This window comes from Lepisosteus platostomus, chromosome 9 (assembly GCF_059453375.1).
Source record: "Lepisosteus platostomus isolate fLepPlt1 chromosome 9, fLepPlt1.hap1, whole genome shotgun sequence".
Classification (NCBI taxonomy): Eukaryota; Metazoa; Chordata; class Actinopteri; order Semionotiformes; family Lepisosteidae; genus Lepisosteus; species Lepisosteus platostomus.
In genome coordinates, this window is record NC_142619.1 from 41,894,830 (window position 1) to 41,916,816 (window position 21,987).

The following is a 21,987-nucleotide window of genomic DNA, read 5'->3' on the forward strand; positions in this document are numbered from 1 at the left end:
ACTTTTTTCATTAGAGAAATGTATATTTGCTAGTCGTGACAGTTTTTTAGTATTTGTCATAACTCGTTTTTTATTAAAACGCGCTTATGACATTGTACATATTTGTGTTTTCAAACTCGTTGATGCATTATATATATTTTTAAAAATGTTTAGTTTTGCACAATATAAATTAAACCTTTCAATAACATTTTATAAATAATAATGCGGAGGTTTAAAAAATCTGGCGTTACTTGCTTGTATTATACTCTCTCTCTCCAAGAAAACAACGCATTTAACAGGCGGACTTCTGAGTATCCTGGAGAGATTAGTGAATACTCACGAAAAAGCGCCCTGTGAAAGTTCCCAGTAGGGTGATAAGAGCAGGTTTATGCTAATCAGTTTCGGAGGAGGAGAGGAGTTGCGGAGCCATTTTGTAATCATTTAAACTTAACGTGGAAATAATGAGTTTCAGCTCTCTGGATACAAGATGTTAAGTTTCGTCTTTTTGTTAATAAAATCTTCCCATGGAACATAAACGAAAAACGATGTCCTGGCGGGAGGGGAGCTAATGGTATATGCAGGTGTTTTGGATAACTTGTGTGGATCTACAGAGTTTTGAGCCATGGAACTGGCAGTGCACTGGGTGATCTGGATTAGTTTTCTATTTCAATTTCCAATGTTGGGATGTTTTGATTTGCACCTTTCGGACTCTTTACATGCCGGATTTGTATTAACAAATTTGTCTCTTGGACCTGGTTGGATATACAAAATCGATAGGACTTTAACTCCAAAATACCTGAGAAACTTTTTGGAAATAGACCCTCAAGCCGGAGTCTTACGTCTTACTCAGAAAATAGACTGTGCGCGCCTGCTAAAAAATCCTGCGCCGGTTTACTTCAAATTCAGGTCTGTAAACTCTGAAAACTTAATTTTAACGCATTTTAACACTTTTGTCCACGGGCAAGACTGCTTTATCAAATACAAAAGAAAGACTGCAACAGGTCAGCCTAATGTATACATTAATTACCTTTCAAGACTGGATGCGGCTTCTTGCTTTTCCGCAGGTAAATTGCTAATGAATATAAAGGAACATTTACCAGTTTTTACGAGGAATTTAGAGTTTTCCAATTCCACATGCACTGAAGCGGATTTAAAAGTGGTCTTTAACAATGGGAGTTTAACACTGAATGGGGATCACTGCCTACGGTCTGGAGAGAGGAGTGAGGTGGATTTAGTTTGTACGCTCAAGGACCGGCGAAATGATCAGATCACTGTTAGAGTTAAATTACGGTTTATGACAACGGACGAGCGTGGTTTATTCACAGATCATGCACGGCATAAGATGGGCCCGTGGAACAAACGCAGAAAAAGAAACGTGAACACCGCTCCCCAGTTTCAGTGGCGCAACTATCAGGTGTCTGTCCCAGAGAATGAGCCCGCTGGGACGTGGGTTATTATGCTAAGAGCCACTGACCCAGATGAAGGCGATGCTGGTAGAATTGAGTATACTATGGAAGCCCTGTTTGATAGCAGATCCAACGATTATTTTCAAATTGATCCAGAGACCGGGAGCATTATAACCACACAGCCTTTAGACAGGGAAGTAAAAGATACTCATGTATTCAAAGTGACTGCTACTGACAACGGCACACCTAAGAGGTCAGGGGTAGTGTATCTCACAGTCACTGTTAGTGATACCAATGATCACGGCCCGGTTTTCGAGCAAACTGAATACAAGGTTAGCATTCGCGAAAATATGGAAGAAGGCTTTGAACTGATGACTGTAAGGGCAACAGACGGAGATGCGCCTTCCAACGCTAATATGATATATAGAATTGTGAACGGTGACGGGGCAAACGCCGCTTTTGAAATTGATCCGAGAACTGGAGTTGTTAAGATCAGGGTGCGTCCAGACAGGGAAACGATGGCAAAGTACCATCTAATAGTTGAGGCCAATGACCAAGGCAAAGACCCTGGCCCAAAAACTGCTACAGCTACTGTGCACATCACTGTAGAGGATGAAAATGACAACTATCCTCAGTTTAGTGAAAAAAGATACGTTGTCAAGGTACCTGAAAACATACCAGTGAACAGCAAAGTTGCACAGGTGGAAGCTACTGATAAAGATGAAGGCAACAATGCCAAAGTGCACTATAGTATAATTAGTGGAAATGTAAAAGGTCAGTTTTATATTCATTCACCTACTGGTGTCATTGATGTAATTAACCCGCTAGATTATGAAATAATTAGGGAATATAATCTGCGAATTAAGGCACAGGATGGGGGTAGACCCCCTTTGATAAATGGGACTGGTCTTGTTGTTGTGCAGGTTGTTGATGTGAATGACAATGCTCCAATGTTTGTCAGCACCCCATTCCAAGCCACAGTCTTGGAAAACGTCCCAGTTGGACATTCTGTAATTCACATTCAGGCTGTTGATGCGGATTCTGGAGAGAATTCTCGCTTACAATACAGACTGACAGACATGCCACCAGATTTTCCTTTTGCAATTAATAACAGCACAGGCTGGATCACAGTTTCGGCAGAACTAGATAGAGAGACAACTGATTATTATCACTTTGGCATTGAAGCAAGGGATCATGGGGTCCCAGTTATGTCATCCTCTGCCAGTGTAAGCATAACAGTTTTAGATGTGAATGACAACATCCCCGCTTTCACTGAAAAAGAGTATTACCTTAGAATTAATGAAGATGCAGTTGTGGGGACTAGTGTGTTGACTGTTACAGCTGTTGACAGAGATGTTAACAGTGTTGTAACATACCAGATTTCAAGTGGAAACACTAGAAACAGGTTTGCAATTACGAGCCAGAGTGGTGGTGGTCTAATAACATTAGCCTTACCCCTGGATTATAAGCAAGAGAGGCAATACGTGCTGACTGTAACTGCATCCGATGGCACTCGTTTTGACACAGCTCAGGTCTACATTAATGTTACTGATGCTAATACACACAGGCCCGTTTTTCAGAATGCTAATTACCAGGTGGAAATCAGTGAGGACAGGCCCATTGGTTCTACGGTAGTAGTTATAAGTGCAACTGATGAAGACACTGGTGAGAATGCAAGGATTACTTACCTTATGGAAGATAATGTTCCACAGTTTAAAATCAACCCTGATTCAGGTGCAATAACTACTCAAATGGAAATTGACTATGAGGATCAGGCTTCTTACACGTTGGCAATTATAGCCAGGGATAATGGAATTCCTCAGAAGTCAGACACAACTTACGTTGAAATAATTGTTGTTGATGCCAATGACAACTCCCCTCAGTTCCAAACAGATATTTACTCAGGCAGTGTTTTTGAGGATGCACCTGTGTTCACCAGCGTCCTGCAAATAACTGCTTCTGACAGGGATTCCTCATCCAATGGAAGAGTGAGCTACACTTTTCAAGGTGGGGATGATGGAGATGGGGACTTTCTCATTGAGCAGTCCTCTGGGATTGTCAGGACAGCTAGGAAGCTGGACAGAGAAAATGTGCCAGTTTACAACTTGAAAGCTTATGCGGTTGACAAGGGGGTTCCACCTTTAAAAGCATCAGTGAACATCCAGATATCTGTGCTAGATATAAATGACAACCCACCTGTTTTTGAAAAGGATGAATTTGACATCTATGTTGAAGAAAACAGTGCAGTAGGTTCTACTGTAGCAAGGATCACTGCGACAGACCCAGATGAAGGATCCAATGCACAAATCATGTATCAGATTGTGGAAGGAAACATTCCAGAGGTTTTCCAGCTGGATATTTTTAATGGAGACCTAATTGCCTTAACAGATTTAGATTATGAAACTAAAACAGAGTATCTGATTGTGGTCCAGGCAACATCTGCTCCATTAGTGAGCCGAGCCACTGTTCACATCCGGCTTGTGGATATAAATGACAATGATCCTGTGCTGCAGGACTTTGAAATCATTTTTAACAACTATGTAACCAACAAGTCCAACAGCTTTCCTTCTGGGGTAATTGGAAAGGTTCCTGCTTATGACCCCGACGTTTCAGATAAACTTCATTACACCTTTGTGGAGGGTAATGAGCTAAGTCTCTTGATTTTAAACCAAGACACAGGAGAACTGAAGCTAAGCAGAGACTTGGATAATAACAGGCCCTTGGAAGCCAGAATGAAAGTGTCCGTCACAGGTAAGTGCCTATTCATTGATCTCGAAGTTTGCAAATTCCTTGTTTTACTTTATTTTAGAATTCTTAAAGCTTTACCTTTTATTTTAGGTTGTAGAAAGGAGCAGCTTTTGCTACATGTCAAAAGGGTGTGTTTTAACATGCTGGTTTCAGTTGTTTTCTGCTGATAAGTAACATTTTGATTTATGCTTTCTTTGAAAAATGGTTATTTGACATTGATGAAAAATATAATGTTGTGAAGCACAAGCTGCATCTACAGTTCCACAATGAAATATTTTTTTTAAATGAGCAGTTGTTTTGCCCCAGGCCTACAAATCTTTCTTCTGACTGGTCCTGCCACCTCGCATTCCATCAGGTTTAACTAATATATGTGTGACATAGTCAATAAGTTAATAACAAAACACATTTACTGTCCAGGCTGCTTTTTATACATTTGTGGAGAGTGAAAACAGTCAGTTTTAAATCCGTTTAATTCTATTTGGTTGGAATATTTGTGACACGATTGAATAATATTACTATAGTTGAAGGTGATGATTTAACCTGTGATCAAGTAAAATCTTGTTCAGCATTAATTATTATATTTATTATATTTTTGGGAAATAGTTTTGATCATGGTGAACACTGAGAAAATTGAACATAGTCCATTATATAGAAAGAAAAGTCTTTATTATGGGATTACCATTTAGTTTAATAATCGGACTAAACTCAAGAATGATCCTTTCTTATACTGAAAATACTTTGAAAAAATATTCTGGTATTTAACCACTCAATAGTGATCAAATATAGCTGTAGTTTTCACCTTTTTCAATTCTTATAAGACTGATGCTGAGAATAGATAAAATTATTTTATTTCCTAAGTGGACAAGAACAAAATGAACTGAAGCTAACAGAGACATCTCAGCTAGTGTAATTTTGTTGTATTATTTGAAAGTGTTTATGTTATGTGATAACTTTGATCTTCTTACATTTCCTTAACTCTAACTTAAGATCTTGAAGATTTATTGTAGGTTAGTCTAACTAAATGCTATCTCCTAAATTAAGCTAATTAAAGTTGCTCACTTAAAAAAAAATAAAACAACACTTTGCTTATAGTCTGTCACTTATGAATTCCACATGCTGTAGTAGTTCTCATAAATCATAATTTTTTGGAGCCACAATCTATAACTTATATTTTCTTAATTATTATTTAGTGTGAATAGTTGCATAATACATAGAATTTAATAGTGTATTATTTTAATAATGTATTAGATGTGATACTTTTCTGTTATTTAGTTTTAGTATTTTGTTTGCAAATTTTAGTTCTATATCTACAGATATAGAAGATCTACATAATTTATAGTCACTTAGAATAATGTCTTGCTTTCACGTTATACTGTACTAAGTAAACTACTAAACTAAGTAAACTGCTCATCCCTTTTTATTCTGTAACTGTAAACCAGGTTAAAAGAATGTTTTTTTCACCGTCGCTAACTTTGAGTACTCTAGTTCATCCCACAGGACTGCTGAATATCAGTCGTTAGGTATATTAAAAGGATTGAACTGACTTTGTTGGTGTGTAGACTTACCTTCATTTATTGTATACTTTGACATTATTCAATAAAATGTCACAATATCTGATTGATACATCAAATCAACGTCTCGATTGTGTGGTTCATTCCACCGTTTCCAGTTTTTACTTTTCCTACTTTTGTTTTCAGCAAATTGCCTTTTTTTCCGCAAATTTCTTTGCGGTGCCTGATTATTCCATAGAGATATCTGATCATAGACTTTTTCACACATCATCTTGCTGTGGCTTTTTCCTTAACATCACTGAATTTACTCACACCTGAAGGAGGCTCCACGGCCAAAATGTTGTGTTTTCTTTCTTCTCTTTTCAGCATGGAATAAACCTATTACTTGTTCCTGAATTTACATACTTCAGCTTGAACTTTTCCAAGCACCCCCCCCCCCTTTTGTATCAGTCATTTTCATTTCCTTTGAAAACAACTTTTGTTCATCCTATAAGTTCTGGTTATCAGTCTTATGTAAATTTTTAAGGTTACAGCCAATTATTTTCCTGAAAGGGGTTTATTACAGGTATTAATAAGATGTCCCAATGGGTTAATCTGTGACAATGGTTACCCTGCTGTCCCCAGGAAGCCAAGTCTCTGCCAGTTTAATGAGCAGCTATTCAGGCACACCCTGATGTCAAGTGTTAGATAACTCTTAAAGGTGGTAAAATGACCTTTTAACCCTGGACTTGACGAGAGGTAAATGTATATATATTTGTGTAGGAAATGGTTTCATTCATGAAAAGCAGTCTTGAATAATTTTTAAAGGTAAGAGAACCTTTTTCATGTGACTTTAAAGATTTGGTCACAGAAGTATTTATTGCCCTTTGTCTTTCACTATTTAACACACAATTGTGGATCTGCTTTATCGAAAGCATTTTCCTTAACTGTCTTTTAAAAAATAGAACTGTTAAGAAACTTTCGTCTGTGATTAATTGGTTCATAATTTTGTTATAATTTTCCTACTTTAAAACATTTTTTTTTGATGGGACAACACCATTAGTGGTGTACAATATTTGCTCACTTTCACTAAGTATGAGCAAGTACCCAAGTCATTTTCTCCTTTGTTTTTGTGTTTTGTTTAGATAATGTCATGTATCTTATTATATATATATAAATGCTTTAGTATCTTAGACCATTTTTGCAAAAATAGTCTAATGTATTATTCTAGCAGTATCTAGAAGTGTCGTGGATGTAAGGTCTTATTCCTAGGAGGACAAGCTTTATAGTAGAAAGGAAAGATTGTATAATCTAAAGCCTTTGTATTCTTAATGTAAGAATCACCTATCTCCATTGGTCCTTACTCATGTGTAGTGTATTTGTGAAAGAATCATTAGTGAGTATAAGACAAGTCATCATTTCCAGTCAGTACCATGCTTCTCCAACTAAAAGCATGTTGTTACATGTAGAAAATCCTTCTCCCTTAAGCGCTGCTGTAAATTTTCAATGAAAGGTGAATTTTATCTGTAAATACAGGTTTTGCATTTCTCATATGTCAGGTTTTATGTTTACACTTATTTTACGTACTATATTCACTTTTCAGACTGTACAACACAAAGTGTAATATAAACCATAAATTGCTTATGATTTTATAAAGCAGAAGAAATTGAAACTGGATGCGTAACTTTTACTTGTGTTTTTTTTTCTGAAACACTTTTGGAAATGCCTGAAAACACATTTCATGAATCACAATAGTTAGGATTTTTTTGTTCATTGTAATTTACATTGTGCCAGCAGAGATGGCACTTAAATACAGAAAAACTTATAGTTTTCATCGAGTATGTACACAGTGCTCATGTGTGAACTGTATTGCTTTTTAGGTTTTTAAGAGGTCAAACTGTTACCCAAGGTTTGCAACACAATTTATTCTAGAGGAAAATTTAAGTTGTATTTGCATATAAGCAAGATTTCAGAAGCTGGCACTGCTGACAAAAGCCAAAACCCTCACAGTTCACACAGATCCTTCTCAGTCAGTAAGTCAGAAGTGTAACTGAGACGTGTTGTTGTAGATGTAAAAGCTGATTTATTTAGTAGCTTGTCTGCTGTCATCTAGAATTTCTCCCTACCATGTGGATCAAATTACATGGGAAAAAAAAGATGTTGAATTATATTTAAACTGCTAATCATGAAGGCTGGTGCTACATTGCTTTTTTGTAAAGCCAAGAATGACCATAATGAGATTTGTGAAATTGCAATGGCATGTGCTGTTGCTGTGCCCAGATTTAAATGAAAAAAAACATCTTCTTGTGGAAGTTGCATTTCATTTTGTGTTAAAGAAGAAAAGGTTATCTTGTGACACTTTTCTTGTACGTATGTTAATAAGTTACTTTTTTACTGTAGCTTACAGTGCAGTATGTCTGTGTATTGTTTATTTGTATTGTTTAGATTGCAAACTATGCTTATTCATATGCTATATTCTGCTGTTCCAGATGTTCAATACTTGGGAGATACATATTTAGATTTATTTAGATTTTTTGGAATTATGTTGCTTGTAGGACTGGCAAAAAGATGTTTCTTTCCCGAAAGGAAATAGTTGAAAGATATCCTTTCATTGAATATAGCATGGAAACAAGAAGAGACCGGTATCCATTTTGTGTTTGTGACAGTGGTTCATTATTTGAGCAAGACTGTTGTAAATGAATTTCTACTGCATTTTAATCTCATTTCTTGAGATTTCAATGAAATATGGAATAGCAATGACCCAGGTTAGAGAACAGAAAACATGTGATTTGGCTCTAACAATGCAAAATCATCTGTTATATTTAAAACTATTTTCAGGAAATTGTAATACTTAAAGTTCTTGATCTGCATACTACAGATTAATGTAGGTTACGGCTTGATTGTTTAGCTTCTATATTACTTAGATTGAGGTGTTTTTTTTCTAAAGCAAAAAACTCCACCGTGGGTATGAGTATATATATGCAAGAAGGAAAAATGGGTGAGGAAACTCAGCTGTGGTAACTAATACAGTACATGATTGATCAGTTTGGCCAATATTGTAAGCATTGAAAGTAACATACCAGCTGTTTTGAAATATACAGTCTTTTTTTTGTTGTTCAGTTTTCAAGTGGCATGGTATTGCTAGTTATGACTGCAATGTATTTAAATGCCTCAAGCATATAAAGGTAGTATGAAATTGTTCCAACTCTGGGGCCTGTGTGCTATGTGCTCTTAGTCAGCAGGTGTGGAGAACATATTTCCCTCCAAACAACCTCTGAGGGCTATTGCAGACTTAAAAGACTAAATGAAATGTGCAGGTTGAAGTCCATTGGATAGGTATTTCTTTCAAAACATGTATAGACAGCACCGATGCACACCACTGTGTGAAAAGGTAAGGACAGTGCTGTGCAGGTGGTTTATAATGATTGAACTAATATCTTTATCTAAACTCATTTTCATTTAAAATAATTATTGAACTGCACACATTTACCACAGTGCGTAAACATGCAGAAGTGAAGAAGTTCAAGTAGGAGCTGCGTCAGCACGTGTAGGCTGCAAAGGTTTATTCCATACTGAAAGGAAAAGAAAAGGAACACAACGATTTGGCTGTAGAGCCTTCATCAGGTATAAAGAAGACTCCAGAGCCACAATCTGTCTCTTTTGCTTTCAGCATGTATTAAACCTGTACCTGTTCCTTTACAGCATAGTGGTATAAACAAGACAAAGATTGTTATACTGCTTAAAATGTCTGTTTTTTGCAAATTCTTTAAAATATTAACAGATTCTCCCTGTGTTTTTATGCTGTACCTAAGTTTGGAATGATTGTTTTACCAGGCTTTCACTCATACTGAGTTACTATATAAGAATAATTAATATAGCAATTGTAATTAAAAATTATCATAACTAGTCTGAAATGCACACAGGGGATGAAGACCTATTGTTTTCTTCCATAGGCCACAGCTGTTAGCCTCTGCTTCTGATATTTTCAGATTGCAAGGAAGTGTGAGTTGACTCTTTGAGCGAATTTTGTTTTGGCCCTGTCTTCATCCCAAGTACAATTACTATGCATCTCTGATTTTGGGTTATACAGGAACTGAAATTAAATGGTATTTGGAACTTAAGAGGACTTCCCTCTTAAATTCCCACAAGTCTACTTTACACAGAGGAGCTATTTGTCAGAGAACGTTGTGTTAAATAGAATCTCTAAATCACATTCCCTAACCAGCAGTGACCTTTTATTTTATTTCACACCATGCTATTCATACTATTGGGTAATATAATGCATTGAGAAATTTGGATTGATTTCATTTGAGCTGCAGTCTTTATAAAAATATATCAAAAATCTCGAATCCTTTAGGGTACACACCCCACAAAAACCACTGTAATCTTGTATGTGAAGTGTGGAATTGTAAATCTTTGTTTAAATATTTGCAATTGAACTGATTATGCACCTGAGTCAATATCAGGTCAAGTGACAAAGGGTCTATATTTCTGATAAAAGCTAATATTTTTTCATGTGTTTTCTTTCTTTTGAGACGACTAACATCTGAACATATCCCCGCAATGTTGAAATGCCTTATCTTTATGAAAATATTCAATCATATGATTTGAAATCCAAAACTAAATTCCAGTATCCCAAAAAATGTTCTTTTAACACAATGCAATGGTAAAGGTAAACAAAAACCAAAATAAACCCAAAATATTGATATTTTGGGCTGACAAAAATATGAAAACTAACATGCTTTCAGTTGGATTTCAGTTTCGTTAACTCATTTTTCCCACTGAAATGTTGGTTTAGTTTTTCAGGATTTAAGAGTGACCTTTCTTGTTGAATTTCATTGCTCTGAGCGTCAGAACTCAACAAGGGCTTCAAATGAAAGCTTAACATCAATCAATTAACTGAGAATAACCACTCCAGCTATCTTTGGGTGTTTGTTTAATGATCGGGAAAGGAATTTGATTTCGTGTTTAATCTTGCAGAGTAATCTGAAAAACATATGAGACACCCAAGAATAAGGTGTCTAGAACAAAGAGCTAAAGGCTGTTAAACACGGTAGTTTTAGTGAACACACCTGCCAGAAAGAGCAACAGATTACAATACGTTTTCCTGCTAACTGTACTTGTGCCAACTTGGTTCACTTAAGCTTTGTATAGGGTTTGCAGAACACTTCAGTGCATAATGAAATAATATATTACACTTATTTGTTCTTTCAGAAAAATGCTTAGAACTTAATGCTGAAGTTATTAAGCATTAGTTTATTTATTCTTGCATGACTGCCTCTTTTATGAAGCTGGTATTGACCAAGGAAGTTTGCATAAATGTAGACTTAAATGCAGTATTATCACTGTCTATTGATATCGATATGGTTGACTAATCAGTTAATGAGATGAGAATTAGATGAAACAGATGTGGGCTCTCATCTAAATTAGCTGTTTTTATTCCTTTTGCATAAGTTGATTTCAGTTAGCAAGAGTTGCTGATACCTTAAAGAATCACAGATGTCAAGGACTTTCAGTGTGTTACCAAATATTTTCAGAACTATTAATACTAAGATTACAGTGCAATGCATCGCTTGGTTTATTGTGACCAGTTTTGGTTTTTTCTTATCTTGGGAAGCAACCGTAGCAATTAAGTAGGTTGTGGCTTAATTGCAGACCCTCTTTTACGTTTTTCTGAAGTTAATACTTAAAGAAGCATTGCAGGTTTAAAGGCTTATATATGAGTTCAAATTTGTGTCAGTGTCTTAGATACTTTTAATTTAATGTCAAATAATACCAGATTGTGCTGTACATAGAATTTCACATCCCATGACTCAGAAATTAAGTGCATTGTTTTTAAAGTTGCAAACTGGGAAATGTGTAAGGGCAGTCTATGAATAAAGTTGTTATAATGGTTTGGTGTGGGAGTTGAGTACTCAAAGTTGTTAAATAGGGCATGTAGTAAATACTACTTGCCTCTTAAAAACATTATAGCATTAGACAAAGGGGAATTATAGATTTAGAAAATGTGGTGTTAATGATAGGAATGAAGTAGGGGCTGAGCTCAGAGAGTAATTTTAAGAGTTGAAAATGGGTTGAAAATTGAAAATGCCAGAATTGGAAATGTTATCATGTTATCAATGTTAACCAGATGTTTTTTTGTCCCTGGGTACTTTGTGTTACATAAGACGAATGGGAGAATGAATGTGAAAAGAGTGAATACCACTCTTTATATACCTGGACAGTTCCAGGACAGTTCACCTGGACAGCTCACATTCATCACCTGAGAGGATATTGTAGAGGACACAGGCTTGTCCTATATGTTAGTTTAAAACATAAGTCTTGTGCTGGTTGGTGGAGGTATACAAATTTTGAAATGGGTACAAAGTGGGGGAAAAAATGTGAAACTTAAGCTTGTATAGCACATGTAAGATATTTGGCCAGAGGGAAGGAGAAAACTTTAAGGACATCTCTACCATTTAGTTTAAGAACAAAAAAAGCTGAGGTTCTTCACATTCTGTATTCTCTATAGGATTTTTTTGAAAGAGTGATCATTAATGCTTGTTACCGGAACCTGTTACAGTGTTATACAAAGGAAATGTGTCTTTTTTTGCACAAAAGATCTTTTGTTAGGTATTGAAAAGCTCCTAATTCTGCCAGTGGCAGAAAGAGTGACATTATATAGATGAAGTGGTCACTAGCAGAAGTTAGGAATGTTGGTAAAGTAATACATTAACACCATCTTTATTTTTGTCCTATAGCTTGCTCCTTGAGCAATAACACCAGGCTAATAATGACCCGCAAAATCTATGAAAATTATTTCTTTTACTTTTCATTATCTAAACTGAAACATCAAGGTTGTCAATTTATATTTTAATACAGCCCAATATGGTATTTATAGTGGAATATAATTCCATCTTTTTAAGTTTTACAATGTGTGACTGTTCCTAAGATTTAGTTGTAAGCACCTTTGCAACTGGAACTGAAGAAGTAATGGTCACACAAAATTGTTTTTTTTTTCTGAAAAATAAAAGGAACAAGTAAAAAAATGTTAATGCTTCACTTATGTAATTTAAACTTTAGTAGTTCAAGTAGGAAGCTGCATCAGTATGCATAATCTGCAAAGGAAACAGGTAACGGGTTTATTTCATCCTGAAAAGAAAAGAAAGGAAACACAACATTTCGGACTTGGAGCCTTCTTCAGGTGTGGGAAGAAGTGTGAACTTTAAATTTTAAAGTTGAAAATGTAAACTTTAAGCATATTTACTTAATGTAGCTGTTTCATTAATAGAAATGGGCTTGTTTAAGTCTCTAGCACTTGGCTTTGTTCCTAGTTAGAAAGCAGTTATGCTTGTCGTTAATACATTACTTAAGTGCAGAATGCTCTTCGGTCCTGATTAACTTCATATTATAAGTGTCAGAAATGCTGTTACACTAGCAACAGGGATGATCACTTTATGACTCACAGTGTTTGCATGGTGAGTAATTTTGTGAGTCACAGTTTTTCTCTTGTTCATGTGTGATAGATTAATACATATGTGAAAATGTCATTACATAGCAGCTTTTGTTTTCTAATTGTTTCGATTTTTGATGTTGGGGGAAAAAATTATTCACATAGTGGATGCTTTAGGTCTGATGTGTGAACACCAAGGAAATGAATAATACTCACATCACCTGAAGAGTTGGTATAGGCCAGTAAACCATATTATCTGCACCTTAATGTAAACAAATTATGGACACAAACAGGGATTGGACTATAGTCTAAAATATACTGTGTAATCTGTAGTGCAGTAGATGATCAGCCTTCTGCTAAATATTCAAATATAATTGATTGTTTAAGCATTGTTAAAATATTAGTAGTGCAGTTAATTAAACCTTTATAAAATATTTTTAAAACCAGATTAATAGAAAGGAAATTTAAAGTATATAGAAATTTATATAATATATATAATACTAGTGTTTTTTTATTTATGTTACAATTTAAAGTAAAAACAATTACAGTATTAACAAATCATCAGCACACTGTCCAGTTATTTAAGGTTGTTAGAATCTACAAAAGTAAAAACAAAAGTTGTGCTTTTTTAAGTATTTCACGTGAACGTATGGGAATCATATGAATGAATTAATATGATTCAGTCTCTTTACCTTTGCTACCTGCTAAGAGAGAAAAGCAGATTAATTATTTCAAACTAAATTGTGTATTTCCTAACAGACCATTGAAAGTGCAAGTACGGTGTTCAAAATTAATCTTCACAGAGAAAGGGTCTCGTAAATTACAGAGTTAAAGGAAAGTGCATTAAAAGTTCCAAAAACAGAAAGGCCAAGCCTTTTAATTGGTTTGGGGTTTTTTGGCAACTTTGAGGAATATTATAATTCATAGGAATTAAAAGGAATTTTTAAATTTAAATAATAAAAGTTGATCTATGTTTTTTATGTTGTTTTGTCAAGGTGTTTATTTCACCATGTATAGGTCTCTCCATGCTATTGAAGTATTTTTGTCTGAAAGACACTCTTTTGCATAGAGTTGAGTAGGGGGCTGACAAAAGAGAAAGGCTTGTAAAAATGTTGTTAAGCACATTACCGAAAAGCTGTTGCTATGAGACAGTTTTGCACATCTGGAGACAGATGACATTGTCATGGTAATGTCCTGTGGCTTCTGGTGCCAGAGTGGGTTTAGAGTCAATGTGTCAGCAAGGTGACACTTTTCAAACATGGATTGATGTTCAAGTAGGTACCTGTGTCAGCATGCACAGGCTGCAAAGGAACAAGTAAAGGTTTATTCCGGGCTGAAAAGAGAAGAAAAGAAACACATTGGATTAATGTGTTTAATGCGTTGGATTAATGTTGTTTTGCGTTGTATCGTTGCATTGATGGTTGAAGACAAAATAGTAGTTGCACAGTTACTATAAAGCACACATTAGGGGTAGGTGGTTTTGTTAGTGGTCTTTAGTATTTAAATCATTGTTTTGAGTGGAAACATTTTTATTCTTAAAGACAAGACATTTTATAAACTCTTTAGTTAAATGTTTATGAAATGTGAATCATGGTCAATTTCCCAAAGAAAAGCTCTTTTTAACTTTTTTGGCTACCTTTAACTGTGTAGCTGTGCTACAGACACCTTTGTGATTACTGGAAAGACCAGTTCTTTAAGAGGAACAAGTAATAGGTTTATTCCATGCTGAAAAAAAGAAGAAAGAGAACACAACGTTTCGGCTGTGGAGCCTTCTTCAGGTGTGTCAGTTCTTTAAGAGACGGCTTCCTTAATCCCATAACACACTACAGGACATTCACTGATACATTCATTGACCAGGATGTTTGAAGCTGAATTTAGATTGGCCATAGTGTTGTGTAGTGAAATGTCTTCATTTGACAGTCATGTCCCCCTTTCCAGATAGTGACAGCTGCTAAATGTTAATATAAAACCTGTAATAAAAAAACAAAGGAAAGAAGCCAAAAACCTTCGTTATGACCCTGAATCCATGCAGACTATGCATTGCATCATACACAACAACCTCGCCCTTCATGGTGCACCATGTACTGTAGAACAACGTTGCAAGTCAAAAAATTCAAAAGAAGAGCCAAGTAGCTTGTTTTGAGATTGTAAGTCATAGAATGAGAAGACCATTCATATTAAAAAGATTCAAATTTGAGCACATATTTATATTGGTCAAAAGTGGAGAAAAGTGAATTACTTTTAAGAAGTTTATGATAATGGAAACTAGAGGCATGGAATGGGCATGTCATGTTGTAATGGGACATTGTAGTGTTGGGTGGAATATGCAATTAAGAATCTAATAAGCAGAAACCCAATATAAATTATTTTAAGGTCTGTGTGGAGAAACCATGTTTATTCAAGTCCATATAAAATTACAGGAGTGTCAGATTTAAAGACAATCTGAAAACAAAGGGGGAGGAATAAAATTTAACATTTGTCGGCTAGTTTCTCTTGCATATCTTTCAAACTATAAAATGGAAAATGAATACATTTGCGTGTTATTTTCTATATGACATAAGTTCTATTATCCCATCTATAAATTTGTTTGTTGTGGTGACATATAAGGAAGTTACTCTTTCTTTCATTGTTTCGTCTTCTGTTTAACAATGATGTAAGTCTCTTGAAAAGGTCATTAATATAAATGGTCATTCGTTCTCATGTAAGTTCTCTGGAAGAAAAAGTGAAGACTGGCTTTCCCGTTGTAAAATGTAATGGTAATAATGCAGACTTGTACCAATTAATTTTATACTTTGAAAAGGCACCACAATCATCAAAGATAGGGGATTGGGCAACACAGAGCTACATGCAGTGTTGATAAAAATAGGAGTAGAAGCAGCAGATAGAGGATTAGTTTGAGCTAGAGGTTCCAAAGACAAGGCAGAGCTGTGAAATGAGCTGTAGTGAATATATGAAGTATTTATAATTATTCACATTTTGATAAAATACTGTTTTAAGTAAAGCATTATCTGTGAGTAAATAATATAAAGTGTTTACATTCTGATAAATCAAAAGCATTAACAGAGCTTTAACATGCCCTTTTAAGTGAGTGATAAACATTTTAAACTTTTATTGAAATTGCTTTTTATTGTAGGATCAAGTTCGGTCACCTCTAAGAACTTGATAGTTGTAAAATGCTGGTGCTCTCTGTAAGACACTTGGCTCCTGCTGTGTGACAAGTTCAGGCAAAAGAATTAATTAGTCTTGTACGAATTGAGCAGATGTTAACGTAAGGCTTACCATACCACTGAATCTCTGTGAAAGCATAAAATATGCTGCAGAGAAAGGTAGAAACTAATTTATTGGCTGAAGTAATCGTTATCACAGGCTAACCTGATGTTAGCCTGCTGCTTATTTGAAAGGTTGCAGCAGTTCAGGCACTCATTATTACATTGCATTTATTAGTACGGTCAGAGATGTCTCATGGACTCACTTACTATCAGTGTGTGACGATCTAAACAGTGGGGGAGAATCAAAGTCCCTGTTTCTCATGCCAGATGGGTGCTGAATGGTAATGGGAATACCTCTGTGTTCTCTTCAAGCCCTTGCTGTTACACAGCACCGTGTTATTTGCTCTTCAGGCTGTGTGAATTTGCACTCCAGTAATTGTGCATAGGTAAACCGGTGTGACAAGATTAGGGTGAGATGTACCAATGTAACACTGAAAGAATAAGCTTCAGAAAACGTTTTAAAAAGCTTGTTTAGCACTTATCTAGTAGCAAAACCTAAGTGTCAGTGAAAACCGTTTTACAGAAAACTGAAACAAAATACATTGTTAGAAATAATAGTAATGCTCACAGAAAATGTTTAAAGGATAAGATTTCATAGGATCTTACATTGCATAGCAAACCGTGTTAATATTATTTGCTGAATGCACATTGTATTATTTGTTGTACAGTATACATGATTTTTGTATCCTACATTTAGATATTATAAAGGGAGCTTTGATTGTTACATACTTAATGTTTACATTTATCTTCGTTTTGTAAGACTTTTATAAAAGACTTGAAATACTTTATATTATGTTAAGCAACATAGTTTTCATAGCATTCCTTGTGCCCCATCTCAAATCTTATATCCTTGGCATTCGAACACTCCTTGTTCCCATAACCTCAAATGGTCCAGCAATGTAGGCCAGCCATTCTAGTGATGATTGGAATGAAACTCTCACACTGCTGTCCATGATAACAGTTTCCATACTGGGGTGCCCAGGACAACAGCTGATAGGCCTGTGCAAGGGAAAAGGAATTCCTTAAATACTGCGGCTCATGTTTTTTTTCTCTTCATCAATCACTATTTAAAGTCTATCACTGTTCACCGTATGACAGGTAGTGCAGTAGAGAACAGATGACATTTGATCAAAGGCAATTTTCAACTCGACTTGATCATAGCAATGATAATTAATGTCAGACTTCACAATAACGGAAAGAAGCAGCTGCTTAACTCGGATCATTCCATCAGAATGATGTCTGGTTTACATCCAAAATCAACACCAAGACTGATTTGCCTTATTTCTTTTTTTTTTTTGGTGACTCCTCAATTAATTTAATTCTGCCAGTATGCCACTGTAAGTTTAGCGAAAAGAGTACAGCTGTTTTTGATTTTTTTGTATCAGTCAGTTCTGCCATGTTTTATTTTTAGTTCTTTACCGACCATGCAGACTGACTGCCTAGGATTTTAAAACTTGAAAGGGACTGTAAGTGTAGTGCCACATGGGTGCATGAATCGATTGGTTTGGGCTGACATACTTACCTCCTGATAATGGAAGAATAAGAGTTTTCTCTTATTAGGCGGACATAAGCCTAATTACTTTTTTGGCCAAATAAGTCAGCTGGATGAGATCCTTGGATCAATTTGCTGCTTAAAACAAAGCAGACTTGATGGGCTGAATACAGTATCCTTCTCTTGTTTGGGGCTTTACTATATTGATTTCTGTTCCTGAGATGTATAATGATGACTCTTTCAAAAACTGTTCATGAATACCTGGTAAATAAAAACATTATATTTACTGTGTATTCATCTACTTTATACAATGTGAATCTTTGGAAGATTATTACACATTTCATGTTCTAAGAAGAGACTGTCTACTGTATCCACAGAATTTAAAAATTAACATTTTGTATAAAAAACAAAACAGTGCTTTACGAACATAATTCTCTTTGTTTAAATTCTGTGGCCAAGTGGTAAGGTTATCATAAATATTAGTTTAATATGTTTTCTTTAATTTATTGCACCATTTGAAGTTATTTGGTTTTAACTGATTTTATAACAGTGGAATGGGTTATCAAACTTAATACTTTTCAATATAATACATAATATAGGTGGGTATTTAGTTGCATTCACATTGGATATTTAATATATCTGATGTGGACTGGTCATATATGGAGACATTTAAAAACATTTTCATAATCTCGTATATGAAAATCAAAACCCAGAGCCTCTAGGCATGTATGACATCACTCTTACCCATGTGTATATAGCAATTACAAAGCTAATGTTACAATTTTGCTGAAGCATATTCAAATCGTAGTGAACTCTGCTTTCATCTGCAAAAAGGGTGCTGTTTTGTGCCATTTCATTTCTATGAAGGAATTCTCATGTTACCTCTGAAAAATGCTTTTGAATAACGCAAGATCAGTTACGTATACTGCCTGTTACAGTTTGAATTTCCTTTAAAGTTATTTCCACTATCATTTCAAAAACAATTAATTGCTGGTACAGTACCTCAGATTAAATGTATTTATAATCCAAGAAAATTTCAATTTTATTTTAATAAATTTGAGTAAAGTAACCTGAATGTAAATGATTAAGTGAATAAATTAAACCCAACCACCTGTTAATGGTTAATCTTGGGATGCATAAAGAGTGTTTATACCCATAAATGCATTAATTCTAAAGTATTGTTGAACCCAAGGGTCATTGTAAATGATTTAAGGTTTATGTAAACTGCTTGGAAGTATGTAAATAGCACTGCTTAGGTGAAACAGAAATAGGCTGTGTTGACCTTATTCAGTGTAGGCCAACACAGCCTATTTATGCTTTTTAAGCTTGTCATGTGTCTGAACAATTACAAAATATGCCTACCTGGTAGGGTGCTATATTAGTGCATTATTGGAGAGTTAATCTGCAGACTAGGGCTCATCACTCAAAAGCTGTATGCTGAAACATGAATCTTTTTGAGCATAACATTCAGTGTGACCTTTTTAGTTTGAAATGTTTAATGTTTTGCAAAATAGGTAACCTAGCAAGTTACATTGATTTTCAATGAAGGCTTTGGCTGATACTGAAAGGGTGGCTTAGGAATTAGCCTCCACCAGATCGTAGAGTTGTCTGGATTCTATAAAAAAATTGGCATTCATTGAGGTTGTTATGGTAATCAAAACATTCTCAAAGACATTCAATAGGGAAGAAGGTTGCAATATAGACCTTTGTAGTGTGGTTCAGCTAAGAAACTCTTTTAATCTGGAGACCAGGGTTTTTTGTCTGCATGCAGATTTCTGTCACATAAAAACAAAAGATCTCTGGAGAGCTGTTTGTGTATCAATGCTTTTTTAAATTACTTTCATTGGCAAAAAGCAATTGAAAGGAGCTCTGTTCTCTGTGTCAGTACCAATAGGGAGGCATTTCATCAGCTCAGACATGGATCAGTGGCTGGTCCCTAGCCCCCGAGACTTAATAGAAGCTGTGAATGGCTAACCAGCAGTGTGGACTTGAAAAGCACAGCTTGGGAACTCCTCACATCAGGAAGGAACATTACTTGACCAGAGAACATCAATGGAGAGTCAGGAATCTTGCTCATATTATCTCTTTACCCAGAGAGTACTTCAGCTTGCAGTCATCCACACTGTTCACTGCTTGCAAATCCCCTGAACTGGGAAAAGTAGCCTGTTCCATGAAGGAAGTTAAATGCTTATTACTTATTTACACTACATATCTGGATTTATGTGACAAGAGTGTCCTTAAATTTGTGAAAAAAACGTCTGCAAATATGATGAAAATAACTTCTTCATAAACGGCGGCCAGCACTATCCCTTGAAAGCTAGAATGACAATTAAAGGGAAGGCGTGTGTCAGTAAGCAGTGACACTATAAATGTTCTGTGCATGTGATGTGTGTTTAAAATGAATGGGGGGTAAATGATTCTTTTAAACAATTATGTGGACTATACTTTTGAGAAGCTGTATAAATGGATAAAGTAATGTACAAAGGATAATGTTAAAAACCCCTATGCAATATTCTTTGGTTGTGTTTTACAGTACATGTATTGAAGAAGATGTATTATTTAGCTCAGTGTGGCAGTTAGCACTGCTGCCTCAAAACTCTTGGTTTCTGGGTTAGGCTCTGAACTGGGATACCTTGTGTGTTGGAGTCTGCATGTTTTCTGCTTCCTTCATGGGTAGGAAGTATCTACTTTCCTAAGACATGCTGGTAGGATTTTTTCTGTCTCTAAATTGTCCCTGTGTTCATGTGTGCATGTGCTTGTATGGGCTCTGATGGATTGGTATCCCATTGAAGGTGCAGACTTTGTATACTGTGCTTCCAGGATATATTTAGAATTTACTTTCTGACAAAGAATGGATGAATACTTTAGTACATTAGTTTTCTGAATATGAAATAAATGATTGCACACTCTAGGTCTATGTATACAGAATGTGTGTGTGTAAAATTTGGTATCTATCAGATTTTTTTTCTTGCTCTTTAATAGCGCAAGTGTTTGATTGTAGCCATTGTTCCCTCTGGTTACTCATAAACAGGGTGCTTTGTTGCCAGGCAGTGAATGATTGGGCCTCTTCACACAAAAACCGGTTGCTAGGGGAATGAGAGGACTTGTGTAAATTTGAAAACTGAGAGCTCAGCCTTGCACAAGGGGTGCAGAGGTGTTTTCACAGCTACTTCAAAATATGCTGCAAGAGCAGATGAACCCTTATTGACAATGGTGCAGTGAGCAACAGGTGCATATCCAACAGGGTGTCAACTGACCTCCATCTCCAGCCCTGTTGAAACACCCCCTTCACCTGAAACTACTTGGTTAGACCTCACAATAGGTGCAGATTCTTTTTTTAAATCTGTGCCAAAAACTTTTGGAAAGAGCTGACCTGATTGAGTAATGTGTTTATGTGAAGTATTGTGCTGGTGACCCTCTATGTGTTAATGTTTGACCTTGAACTGTGATAAAGTTACATGGTTGTCATTCTTGCGTTTTCTGTCATCACTTGAATTTGAGGTTATACAGAGTGAGAAGAAAAATTAATTTAACCAAAAGTACTGCAAAAGTCAACTAATTGCTTATTTCTAGCTTGTATATTCTAAGAAGGGGATATTTATTAACAGTGTGTTTGCAAGAAAACATGCTTCAGGTTATTTTTAAAATATTCAAATAGAAAAATGTCACATTTATTTAAAAAAACATTTTTACAGAAGACATATTTGCAGTAGCTATTGTTTTATATTTTCTCTACATTTAGAAGTTCCACAGATTGTAATTCTACAAATTAAAGTGCTCCATCACACATTAGAAACTTGTCAGCTCAGTAAACTTGTCGGTACATTTTCACACTTCTTTTATCTATGAAACATATTTTTCAGGATTTAAAAAGGAATCATTTCCTCATATTTTATTTGGAGCTTATAAAGATGTTAACGAATATTAGAGCAGAACTAAAAGTACTGAGCACAATATGGAGGGAAAGACCACTGCTATTGTTCCACAGTCTGCCCAAGCAGCTGTTAACACTTCATTGATGTGCTTGGACAGAATCTTAAAAGTCATAAAAAAATTAGTTGAGTTCCTGACCCCAATAGATGAGCAAAGTACTGCAAAAAAAGTCACTAATCACATGCTCATGCACTCACATGTGCACACATATTAATGGAGTTCAAAAGTTTGAAAGACT

General features: G+C 35.4%; 1 protein-coding gene across 5 annotated transcripts in view; it reads left to right on the forward strand.

The window, feature by feature from the left end:
* The first annotated feature begins 322 nt into the window (after positions 1-322).
* Positions 323-21,987, forward strand: part of celsr1a (cadherin EGF LAG seven-pass G-type receptor 1a) — a 102,485-nt gene continuing 80,820 nt past the window's right edge. For 3 of the 5 annotated variants that reach the window (XM_088645055.1, XM_088645057.1, XM_088645058.1), the window contains exon 1: positions 325-4,136. In XM_088645055.1, coding sequence (XP_088501181.1) covers positions 602-4,136 — 3,535 coding nt within the window. In that variant the 5' untranslated portion in view covers positions 325-601. Of the gene's footprint in view, positions 4,137-21,987 lie in introns of all 5 variants that reach the window. The other 2 variants (XM_088645056.1, XM_088645053.1) reach the window with 2 other exon arrangements.